Source organism: Strix uralensis, chromosome 2 (genome assembly GCF_047716275.1).
Source record: "Strix uralensis isolate ZFMK-TIS-50842 chromosome 2, bStrUra1, whole genome shotgun sequence".
NCBI lineage: Eukaryota > Metazoa > Chordata > Aves > Strigiformes > Strigidae > Strix > Strix uralensis.
The window spans coordinates 132,777,806-132,790,770 of NC_133973.1; the positions used below are offsets into that span (position 1 = coordinate 132,777,806).

Here is a 12,965-nt window from a genome sequence, read left to right on the forward strand (position 1 = left end):
TTAAAAAGCTGAAGTAAAAGGAAATCTGTAACAAAGATCTTGGAGAGATTTTTAACTGTTCTGCTTTTCCCAGGGAAAGTCAGACTTCATCTTCTTAGATTTACTCAGACCTGCAGAGTAAAGCTAAATGCAAAATTGTTGAACATCATTGGAAATAATAGTAAGGATCTAAAACAAGAATGAGCTGTTCGGCAATAAAAACACTTATAACAGTTATTTCTAAGTGGGAGTGAAGTGAATAACTAATTGCCATTTCTGAAATGAGCTTTATTCTCTTGTTTATTACACTGTAAACCAAGAATAATTCCACTGTATTTTACTGTGTTAGTCATGTGAAAGTGATACAACTGAATCAGAATTTTTGCTTCTGCTTTATTACTGGAGATGAAGAGTTATGAGTTGAAACAGCAATGTGAATCCTTCTGAATGGACAAAATCGTTTCATTTGGGAGGCCATTCTGGATCCAATAAAATTGTGGTTGGAACTAATTTTCTCCTTATGCTACATGGGAGAAAATTGCTCTTTTTGCTGTGCTTGTATTTACAGCCTTTGGCACAATGGGATTAAATTATTTTCTAGGATCCAGGTACTTTACTAATACAAATAATTATAGCTGTGTCACAGGGGCTATATTTTGTAGTTGGATGTAATCAAAACCATGAAAAAATTACCATAATTCATAGAATGTACAGTGAAAAGACATGATGAAACAGTATAACTCACTGATATTAATTGGTTGGGACCAAAGATCCATCTGTCCAGTGACCTCCCTTTGATGGCAACAGAGAGCCTAGGGAATATTGTGCAAACTGGGCAAACATAAATTCTACTTTTTCCTGATACTCTCCCAAACGTTAAACTTATACAGGAACTATGTGAACCAGAAATGGTTTTTATGTATTTAACACCCAACTAATTTCATTCCTATGGGCTAGTCCATTCATCCTTTGAATCCGCGCAGAAATTTTGCACTTGTAGCATCTTCTGACAAGGAGTCTCACATCTTCCCTATGTGTTATGTTGAAAACCACCTTCTTTTGTTTGCTTTTAACTCCTCTTCCATTTGATGCCACCTATTTCTTGTACTGGAAAGATGGTAAATCATCAACCCCGTTCAGCTTCTTTATGTAAGAGTTTTTTATGTACCTACAGGTCATAACCTCCAGAATTGCCTATTTTCCCACACTGAAGAGTTTAGTTATTACTTCATTTTATGGAAGCCTGATTACAACTGTCCCAGGAAACATCCATATGCAGAAAATAATTCATAATGGGATAAATTGACTTTGTGTTTCTTTCATTTTAGCCTAAAACATAGGGAAAAAACCCTCATGATTTTTGTGATTTTGAATATGTTCCAAGTCAGTCCTATGAAGTGACCATCATTTATTTTAGTGCTTCTCACTTGAGAAGAATATCATTTGAACTCTTTGAATACAGTAAGCAGACATGTCATTGTGTTGCACATTTTTTCAAGGATTTGACAGCTTTTTATTTCATGCATCATTCACCCCTTGCTATAGTAATCACACAAAGAAACATTTCATTAATGCAAAGTTAAAAAGCTGATAGGATATTGAGAAATAATATCTGGACTGAGGCATGTTGGTAATGGATTTCAGTGTACTGTGCTATCCCAACCAGTGCTCACACTGATGTGACATCTACTTACTGCAAAATAAATAAGAGATTGAACTGGAGATTATTTATTAATTTTCTTTCAGCTGGGAATCTGGACTAAAAAAGCCAAGTGAACTCAACCCCAGCACTGTACAGAAGCTGTAACTTAAATGATGTGTATCAAAAAAAGATTATCAGAATATGGACTTTTGCTTTCTTCATACTGACTATGAAGAGGTACAAGGAGAGACTCCAGTGTGAATCTTTCTCAACAGATAACATTTTCTCTCTCCTAGAGGCAGTGCCAGAAATATTGCTGACTTTCAGGGTGAGTAGGATTTGCTGTGACATGTGTCACTTACATTACTCAAAAAGTGTAAGTAAGCAATGAAAATCAGGATTAATTTAAATTTGCATCACAGGTGGTGTAGAGTATTGACAAAGGGATTTGAATTGCAGTCAGCTGTCAAAATGGCACACTGGTTACACAAACACAAACGCATCCAGCATCGTGTCAGTGTGAGGCTGTTTTCTAATTGTGTTGAAATGGTGATGGCCTGCAAGTGGTATTATGGTCTTAATACTTATATGTACTAAAAGGCACATTTACATTAAAGGCATAGAGTTGGCAGAGGTAAGCACTTAAAATTTTATAATTAAAAAATATTTATTTAAGGTTGCTTATGCAGCATCCTGATGTTACAATCCTTAATGATATCACCACATAAAGTTTTTTCACTGAATGTTTCCATCTGATAGATTCACTACAGCAGGAAACACAAAGATTTCTATTTGCTGAATTTCAGTTATTGCTTACAAAGAATACAGGAGCATTCCTAAAAGAATTGCAAAGACCATCTTTTAAAATAGAAAATTATATATAAACCAGTTTAAATGAAACTACTTCACTTAAACATTAAAAAGTATTGTCATGAGGTAAATTTGCATTCCAGATACATTTGGAAACTGAGGACAACTTTCTAGTATCAACGTGTATTTTAAACATTTAAAATCCAATATTTTGAAAAAGAAAGGAAGAAAAAAAACCCCTAGCCTCAGGTGATGGATAGGCTTTGTTTCTTAGATACATTATTTAATATAATTTATATAAGAGTGGATTTCATTTTTTATTTTGGTAGCTTTTCTAATTCTTGGTTCCCGAGTCCATCTGGGGTTCAAAGATATCCAATGACAAAATGAAAGTGATTTATTTCTGGGCACTGGGGCTTCCTTCACTGGCCAAATGTAGTAATCTAGTGCCATCATTAGTGCCATCAGCCACAGGCATTTCTAGACATCAGTAAAAAACTGGGACATACGTCTCAGAACTTGACAGAGACCTGGCAGCTACAGGAGGTCACCTCAGCCAATGGCCTTTAGTCTCAGAGTAGGAGTTAATTTAAATGCCTACATATGAAAGCATTCTATGTCGCTTCCAGCTGCTGCAACAAAATGAGATGGATCTTTGTGAAGTCCTGTGATATATCTGCCTGCACTGTACAGATGTCTTGGATATCCCTGGGCACTGTTGATGGCAATAGACATCTCCTCTGCCTCTAGTCATAAGAGTTAATGGACTGTACAGAAGGTCTCTACTGATTTGCTTTTGGGTGCCTATTTTAGGTGAACTGAATCTCTCTACAGGCTCCAGTGACTATGCTGACCAGGTCTTTGTCTGCTATGAGACAGTAGCACAGATGTAGACAGATCTACATTTAGTGAGATTTGGCAGTGTTAGGTTTACAGCTGGATTTGATGATCTTAAAGGTCTTTTCCAACCTAAATGATTCTATCATTCTATGATTTAGGCACTTAAGCATATGTAGACATTGACACTGAAACTCAGTCTTAACCTAGATGGTAGTTACTAGCTCGATTCAGTGCCCACTTCCCACAAAAAAAGACCACACTTAAGAAAACTGCATCTTATTCAATAGTATTTTGGGTTTTGTGCATTTTAGAGGGTGATTTAACTCTTCAACATGTCTCTTTTCTTCAGTCCACTGCACTGTGAGAAGCTGATAGTATTTTTAAGTACTACAGATGTATCTTTTCTTAAATGTTGTTATTTTTATTGCAATCACTCCTGAGTGCTTTTTTCATGATTTGGGAATAGATGAAGGAAGAGAGTTGGAGTGATAGGGAAAATTAAGAGATGGGTTCTGTATCTACACTTTGTCTACATGGACTGTGATTAAGTAAAATAGCTCAATTCATAATAAAAATCCATCATAAGGATTGTGCTTATCTTTAAGTCGTGATAGTCTATAAGCAATCTTAACATCACGTGTATGCTGAAGAGGCTGTCATGAATAAGGAGAACTTTTAAGAATGGTATTTCCAAAGTGGGGTCATGAAATGGATAACTGCTGGTAATGGCAGGATATGTGAAATCTAATACAAGATAGAATAAGGGAAGTTGACTCAGAAAATATGCCCTAATGTACAAGTCTGGCACCTGTGTTAGCAATGTGTATTTATTCTCTGGGTGAAGCTAAGCAGAAATTGTAAGTGTTGAGCATAGTGCAATGACCAGTTTGCATGAAGTTTCACTGTAACCTTTGACAACTTTGTGAACAGGAATATCCAGCTGGGTGGAAAGGAATACACTAACCATAAAATACAATGGACATGAAAAATAAGAGAGATGTTCTTGCAACTATGCTTTGGGGAAAGAGAAATGAGAATCAGTGCTCTAAATCTTCAGGCGTGTTAAGAAACATGTGAAAAACAATTCCAATTTTAACAACAGAGTAACCAGACAGACTTTTGGGTAAAACATCTCTGGAGGAGGAGAAAGAAGAAAGGAAAGTCTCCTAAATCCATTGAGAAGCTGGACCAATCAAGGAGAGAGTATTTTCAAACACAAGCTTGATAGCTAGTCTATAATTTTTTAACTTTGTGTCTCATTTTAATGCAATATTTTAACCTTTTCCTTAGTAAACTAAATTAATTCTCTTTCCTTAATCTTGTTTTATAGAAAGTGTGATTGTTGAGTAATCTGACTCAGTAAAGAACCTCCATTCCTTTAGAGGTAGTGACCCTCTGGATAGCAAGAGATTACATGATTGGGGAAGGACGGTCAACAAACATAAGTACTAGATTACTGGAAAGTAGATACTGATCAGTGGTTATTTTAAAGTCTAGTAACACTAGGATATGGAGAAAAGGTCTTCCAAAGTCTTTGTGACAAGCAGTAAAAGTAGTGGAAGGTGACTTCTGATGTTATGAAAGACTATCCATGCATGTAAGACAAGGAGCTCTGCAAGTCCCTGAATGGACTACAAAGTTTCTTAAGGTGTCTGATTTTCCAGAACTCATGTGCTAAAATTTGGTTTACTACATCTTTGAAAAACAGTTTGGGGATTGCCTATTTCTGTACATGTACCCTTTTTGTTGTATCCTGTGATCCAGACATCTAACTTTATTTCTGGTACCCTAAAAAAGGAATATTGAACACACCTTAGCTTCCTTATGATTTGCTTTTTATATCAACTTCCTGACATCATTAGGTTTTTCTCCACCCTTTCTTCCCTTGCTTAACAAGCAAAAACATTTAAGTTGCTCTCTTGGTGATTCAACATCAGGTTTTTCAAAGCTTAAAATGTCATCGTATCCCCTGGGCAATACAGATTACCAAGGTCTATTGCTCTGACTGATGTAGTTAGAGATTGTTCTTCTAGGAGTTGTGTATGATCACTGAAATTTTTGCAAGTCTTCAGCTGAGTACAAGGGAGACCATGAATATGACAAACTAAGAAGTTCAAATTATTCAGTCATGCTTAAAAGTTTTTACTTATTTTAATAAGGGCAAGAAAAATACATATGCTATTGAAACTGAAAACTAAGGGTCAATATGCTTTCACTGAAAAGCTTACCCTGAAGAGCAATGTTTATTATAACTTATTAAGCTTTCTGACTGATGCTGTGCAATACGCAATGAAACAAACAGCCCAGAGGAACTCTTCCAGTCATAGTAACAAAGATCAGATAAGGATGTAACTATGGCTGCAGACAGTGATAATTCATAATGTTGATATGGAGATGAAAATAAAGGACTTTATTGTTGACCCATCTAATACGGTATTAAACCCTAGGGACAGTGGAGAAAGCTTTGAGTATCCCTTTATCTACGACTGAGGAAGGCATAAGTAGAGTTGAGAAGCTGGTTCCTTCATGAATTGAATTTAGGTAGGGGAAAGATGAGCGATCTGGTCTCTTAAACTGATATGGGGCAAGGTTTTGGTAAGGCTCTGTGGAAACGTGGATTTGGGAGGGAATGATATCAATCTCCAATGTATTGAAGGTGGTCCTCTTAGGCAATGGAGGACATCATAAACTAGTGGGGAATGAAAGGGGGAAATGAGAGGAAGTCGTGCAGGTAGCATGCAGCCATTACTTGGGAAGTGAACACATTTCCTCTCATACTTTGTATGATATAAACCATAAACTCACCTTTAAAAATACTGATTTGAGTTAATGATGGTGTATATTAAACTATTCTTGTTCATTATTTTGTTGCTATCGCCTTCTCCTTCCTTTTGGGATGTATGTGCATTCTTCCTTCCTTAAAATTGTAGCTACATCTTCCTTTTCATCTGTGTTACATTGTTTTATCTTCTTGACCTCTTGCAAGTATTTCAGAGGACTCTTTCCATTAGTTGCTGTCTGATGGGTCTTCCATTTTGGCAATGTCTTTCTGGAAAAAAAATAAATAAAAGTGTTGTACTGAAATTAACAGCACATTATCTCCAGTACAATAATGACAGCAGCATGACAAGTTGCAAATTAATGGTAAAATACATTATCACCCTTTCACACACATTTTTCAGATATTTTGCAACATTATTTCTTTGTACAATATAAAGTCAGGAATGTGTTAAATGGCAGCATAATTTATTGTTGTTTTCCAGATACAAGATATTTTATTAAGGTTCACGAGCCTTCTATATCTTGTCAAATACGTGAGGAACACTTGATAAACTATTTTGGAAAGTGTCACAGGTGGAAACAGCTGGTAATAGAGCCAAGGATGCTGCTTCTGGGCACATTTCTTAAACCCAGATGTTGATGGCTCTCCTATACAATTTTCTTTGCAAGTTTTCTTTTGTAGGCCTGTTTCTGCATCCTATACAAGAGGTATTCTCCCATGCTTTATTTTATTCAATTATTTTACTATAATTATCTTAGTAGTAGTAGTACTTCACTGTCTTATGCCAGTGCTCAGAGATTTCAATCAGAGCTGGACTACATGATACAATGCATTATAAATGCTGTGTGTAATTTACTATGGACTGTAAAAAGCTTACTTGCTAAGGAGCTCATGATGTAGAGGTGAACAAATGTCATGAGGGTCCTGTAGCCACTTACCCCACTGGAATTAAATTTACTATGATTGCCTGGAAAGCAGTGTCCTTCCTCCAACTCAAAATAGAATATTTTTCTTTATTTCTTTCTATCACACAGTATGAGCAAACAATAATAAGTTATGCTCAACTCCTTGTCCCTTTCATTAGGAAACTGAATGTTTACCATCAAGGTAATATTCATTCTCGAGTTCTTGGACAGTTTTGTAAGTCCCCTAATTTAGTTGTGGCAGAATAATACACTGGCGGTCAGCAAATGATTAACACTTGTCAAACACAAAAGTATAAGATCAGTAGGATGTGGGTAAAAAGTTTAAATTCTTCCAAGATTTTTCTTTCTGGGTGTAATCCCAAAGTTAAGCTCCAGGATCATAGCTGGGTATTCTTTTGCTTTTAGATAGGAGACAGAAGGGAGACTGCAGGATCCCAGCACTGTGGTTAGGTTGATTTAGAGCACTCCTGGTTTATGATTTATGACCTATGAGATCTACAGTTCAGATACACTATCAATACCTATGTTGTTACAATGGAGAATATGGCTAGCTCTGCTGTTGCAGGAATAGACTATTAAGGTTACATTTAAATTGCCAGGTTTGGGAATGCTTCCCCACACCCATGTTCAGATATACTCCATAACCTCATCCTCATTTCACACTGAATCATGGACTAGCCTTTACACGTGCATGTGTCCATGAGATGGGAATCGTGGCTCTCAGGCTGGAAGGGTGTTCAGATGTGCAGACTTTATAGATGTCTATCTCTAACATGCTGGGTTTTGTTTGCTTGGGTTTTTTTTCTGAATGAGATGGAGCTATCGCATTACAAAGTTTTACGTTTTGAAATTTGGATTGGTGTTGATGAGGGCACCAAAAGACACATTTAAGCATTCAGAGAGATGAGTGAGAATAATAAAGGTGGTGGCAGTCTGAGTACCTGTCATGTCACACCAAAATCAAAGCTCTTGCTTCAAAAAAGTCGTAACAAATTATGAGAGGAAAAAGACAGTCCTATTGAACATGTTTTAGTTTTTTCTGTCCCCAATCTAGCCATAGAAAATTACTTTTCACTAAAAATTGTGAAACAGTGGCCGTAGTTGGATGATTCATCAGTGACATTTCCAAGATATACATCTTCCTGAACAATATTAGAAATAAATCTTCCAGTATCATATTCATACATTTCTTGCTCACAGTAAAATACCAAAAGATTAACCAGATACCAGTTAATTGGTGCTATATGGATCTCTGTATGAGCTGAACAGGCAGTGTTTTACAAGAGTCGGAAACTATTTGCTCTGCTGTAATAATATCTCTAACTACTTCAACAATTAAAATCATTGTAGGGATTGTGCAAAGTGTATTTATTACTGTAGTTAATTGGAATGCATGAATCAAAAGAGGGAAGCTGTTATCCTGTCAGCTGAACCTGTCTTTTCTGAGTACAGTGAGATTTATCTTGCAAGGGAAAATGTTGTATAAATTCAGCCACTTCTCTCCAGTATTGACTATTTGTGTCACACTAACATTGTCCTATGATTAGTTTCAAGAACTGCTAGTCTCTGCTTTACTTTGTGGCTCAACTGCTTTTATAAACACACCCAAATGCTCTCCCAGAGTCTAAATTCAAGGAACTCTGACATATTTTAAGGTCTCTTGTGTCTCCTCTGCTAATTAAACATGGTCTGATCATGACCATTAGCTCTATAACTTCCAAAAGCCAATCTGCTAAAGAGGATTAATGTGACAACCCTATTTGTGAGGTTAGGAAAGGGCAAGAAGGGGAGCAAGAGAATTCAAGGAGATGAGACTATGATGATCTCCAGTGGACAACCTGATCACTGCCTGGAGCCAGTATCGGGTACGGTCAAGTCCTGGTTCCTGTAACCCTGGCCTTTTGTAACTTGGAGCTTGAAGCATGTGTCACCAGCATCCATGAATGGCCTCATCCTCTAGAGAACACCTGAAGAAGATAGCACCAGTACAGTCCATCAGGAAGCTCTTGAGCTACTTACTAGGAGACAAAGCAAGAGAAAATATTTACTTAGAAAGAATTCCTGGGAGCAGAGCATATTAGACATAGTTCAGTGACATAGCACTGAGGCACAGGCTGTTTCCTTTACCTGAGTCATGAAGACTTAAGTACTACCAGGGTGCATAGGTTGTGTGATGTATTCTTTCTGGAGAAGCTGGTGGGATTCCTCAAGGAAGGAATGTTCCTTTGTGTCTCAAGTAGTTATTCCTATTTTTGGCCTTGCTTAAAGGAAAAGGAAATGGGTAGGTAAAGATTAGGTATGGTTTTCTTTAAAATTCTCATTTTTGATAGCGCATATGAAGATGGAAGAGTATTTTGTAACTGTTTGTTGGAACAGCTGAGAATTAATTTTAGTCATGCATTTTTCTAGACTGTATCTTCCATCATAGTTTCTTCTACTTTATAATTACAGTGCTGTTTTTTATAAATAAAGGCATAAAAATAAAGATGCCATGTTCCCTTGAGTAACTTAATGACTACATTTTTTGAGGTAATTGACTACTGTAATTATGTAATATGTATTCTGTATACAGGAAACTTTATGCATATAACTTTAAAATACATGGTAGATGTTGAGTTACAGTTCCTTTATAATTTTTTTCTTAGTAAGTTGTGACTTTTCCACTGTTTTGAATACTGTTGACGAAGAGCATGATAGAAAAAGGAAACATGTCAATGTATTCTTAGTTTAGATTTGTTTGTTTGGTTTTTCCATTGGGCTTTTTAAAATCTGGAACTGATATACAATATTATGTAAATGCATCTCAACTTTTTTTTTTTTTTAAATTTCCATTGTTGTGGTGAAGAAAGTATGCTCGCTTTTTTTTTTTTTTTTTTAAAAAAAAGCTCCTACTCTTTGAAATTAGTAGTACCTAAACTGAAATGTAAGTTTGATACTAATGCAACGTTGACAGAAACAAAAGCTATGGAGATTTAAAATCCACCTTTTCATTTCAATAAGGTAATGAAGAAATGTACTTATATCAATCTAAGTTAGCTGTTTTCCTTATGAACAATTCAACAAAAACTTGAAGCTTGGATGCAATGGCAAACAGTAAATCAAACTGGCAGTTATTTTCACATTCAGATTAGAAGCTTGGTCTACCTTTTACTTTGAGCCATTTTACTCTGTTGAGAAATGGACTTCGGAAGTATATGTCAACTTTCTCACAAAAAAATTAAAAATTTTACTGCCAAAGAACTTCCAGACTTTTTCCAGTGGCCAAATAATCTCACCTGCTACTTACCCTGTTGACAGAGTCTTCACTTTTTGTTTCATATTTCAATAATTCAAGAAGGAATATATTGAGAATATTAATATGCAATTCTGTATTCACAAATTGGATTAATGGGCCTAGGGTTGAGAAAGTGAGGGCAAATTGTTCTGTAAATCCAGTTATATTTCTTTATAAACAAGCACTAAAGCAGGATGTAGATTAATGGGCCCCACCCACTGTTCTGGACTGCTAATGCTCATCACAGCATCTAGCCAAAGCTATGGATGCAGATAGATTACATTTTTCCCTCCATAAAGCCGAACAGGTCTAGGTCTGCCATCTAGGTGAAGAAACACCTCTGTGACATTCGGGTGGGATAGAGGCCAGGAGAATGAAAGCAGCTGAAGAAGGTGGGGCTTTTAACACGGTTTGGCTAGATGGACTGCTCTGCTCCACTAGCCTGTCATCATTGCTTATCATACAAAGTCACTGTCATCTTTTGATCCCATATGTGTGACCACACAAGATCTAACATATAAGAAGCGATCAGCTATATGGGGCAATAATCCTTGGGTCAATACAGCTTTGTTGTCTGGAGTGCTCACCTAGAATAGGAGGTTGTATAATATTCTCCATGTTAAAATGGTTACAACTAATTGGTCCAGTTATAACTGATAGACCCTCAAAGCATTATGAAAGATACTAGTTGCAGTATAAGACCTCTTGTTGTCTCCTGACATATGCAGCTGCCTGTGTTGGATTGCATGATGCATCCCCTTCCACATTGTCAGGTACAGTTGCAACCAGAGAGCCACAGAGCTTCCTGTCATTCTAGGTAGGAATATAAGCAATTGCACAAAAGATAAGGAGGTTAATACAGCTGACTATCCCACATCCCTAAGGAAAAGCATAGGCAAATCTTATGCATGTAAAAGGTTAGAATTAATTATTAAATCCCTCTCTGATTTGCACATTCAGGAAGAACATCAACAATCATTTTTCACTATCATTTCCAGATGTCTTTTTGTTCCTAGATATAAGGTGAGCAGACTGGAGCTGGGGTTAATCAGATACCATCAGGTCTGCTCAACTTCTTGCACAGCTCCACAAGGTAATCAGGCAGAGGTGACCAAAACAGCAAGATGTTGCCACCAGTTCTTATCATTTCAATAAGTGTTGTAGCTATTGAAGTTGTTGTTGGATTTACTGGAAATGGATTTATTACAGTTGTTAATATCATTAACTGGATCAAAAGCAAAAAAATTTCTTCTGCTGATATGATCCTGATCTTTCTGAGCACATCAAGATTTATCTTGCAGGTGACCATACTGATGCACATTCATAGTCTCTACTTTGTAGATGTGTTTAAATTGGCTTCCGTGTACAAAGCTTTTGGCGCTGTTTGGATGTTTGTAAACCATGCCAGTTTGTGGTTCAGTACCTGGCTCTATGTACTCTACTGTGTAAAAATAATCAATGTCACCCAATGGCTGTTGCTGCAAATCAAGCTCAGAATATCTGGGATGGTCCCATGGCTTCTTCTAGGATCACTGGTGATCTCTTCTGTGACTTCTCTTCCTTTACTATGGACTACACCCAGCACTTACCTCTGCAGCTCAACAGGGAACTGTGGAGAAAATAGCACAGCACACATCACTGACTGGAATAGTTCACATCTCTACCTGCTACTTCTTTACTTTGTAGGTTGCTTTTTTCCTCTAGTACTATCTGTGGTAACCTCAGCTCTATTAATTACTTCTCTATGGAAACACACAAAGAAGATGCAATGTTATATCGATACTTTCAGGGATCCTTTGATACATGTTCACTTAACTGCCATTAAATCCATTATTTCTTTCTTGATCCTATATCTTTCCAGTTTTGTAGCTCAAATGCTGTTGATACTGTCAACTTCTGAAAGTAAAGATGATGTGAAAGTTGCAGTATCCTTAGTTGTAGCTGGGGCATATCCCTCCATACACTCTATTATACTGATCATAGTCAATTCAAAACTGAAATTGGCATTTAGGATCCTTTGCCAGCATTTTAAGTGCCATTTGGAAAATATGACTCTAAGCCCCATATAATAGCTTGAGAGAAACACTCTCCAGTAACAGATCTGGAATCAAGACTTCTATGTATTGTTTCACCATGTTTTTTCTTAGTCAGCAATTTTCAGCTTTCAGAGATTTCTGTGATTAGACCTTAACATTTCAGAACATCTGAAAGAAGATGCATTTTTGTTTTTTTTTTTTTTTTTTTTTTTTCCCAACACTTGTTCCCTCAAACTTATTTAATAAAGAGTTAGAATAAGAGTGCACTGAAAGGAAACAATGCACTTAAATAATAAATCAAGTACAGGATGCTTTGTGATTTCAGATTCTCAGTTTAAGACTGACAGTTTTATGATACATTTGAATTGAAGAAAATGAGGCTAAAACAGAGACAAAATTTACAGAGCTCACAAATACCAGTGCTCTGCTAAAGGGTCTTTCACCTGAGATACTTAAAATTGGATTAAACACATGTTGTACAAGCCATAGCTGGTGTGACATACAGATTATGCTTCTAAACATGAAAATCTAGCTAAAAGTTAACCTGAGGGAAAATTAAAATTTAGAAACATACAGCCAATTAATGTAATTAAATTACATTCTGAATTAGGTTTATTTGTGTTAGAATTCCAGTATGTATATAACAATGTAGTGGTTAATTACCTCTTTAAAATGG

The 12,965-nt window shown here is 36.4% G+C and overlaps 1 protein-coding gene across 1 annotated transcript; it reads left to right on the top strand.

The window, feature by feature from the left end:
• The first annotated feature begins 11,377 nt into the window (after positions 1-11,377).
• Positions 11,378-12,322, top strand: LOC141940277 (taste receptor type 2 member 40-like). Its single transcript, XM_074861063.1, has one exon. It carries the CDS (start codon positions 11,378-11,380, stop codon positions 12,320-12,322), a length of 945 nt encoding a protein of 314 aa, XP_074717164.1.
• The last annotated feature ends 643 nt before the right edge of the window (positions 12,323-12,965 follow it).

Bases quoted from the DNA above. Each gene is read 5' to 3' on its own strand.
- LOC141940277 (XM_074861063.1), top strand. From the start codon at position 11,378: ATGTTGCCACCAGTTCTTATCATTTCAATAAGTGTTGTAGCTATTGAA.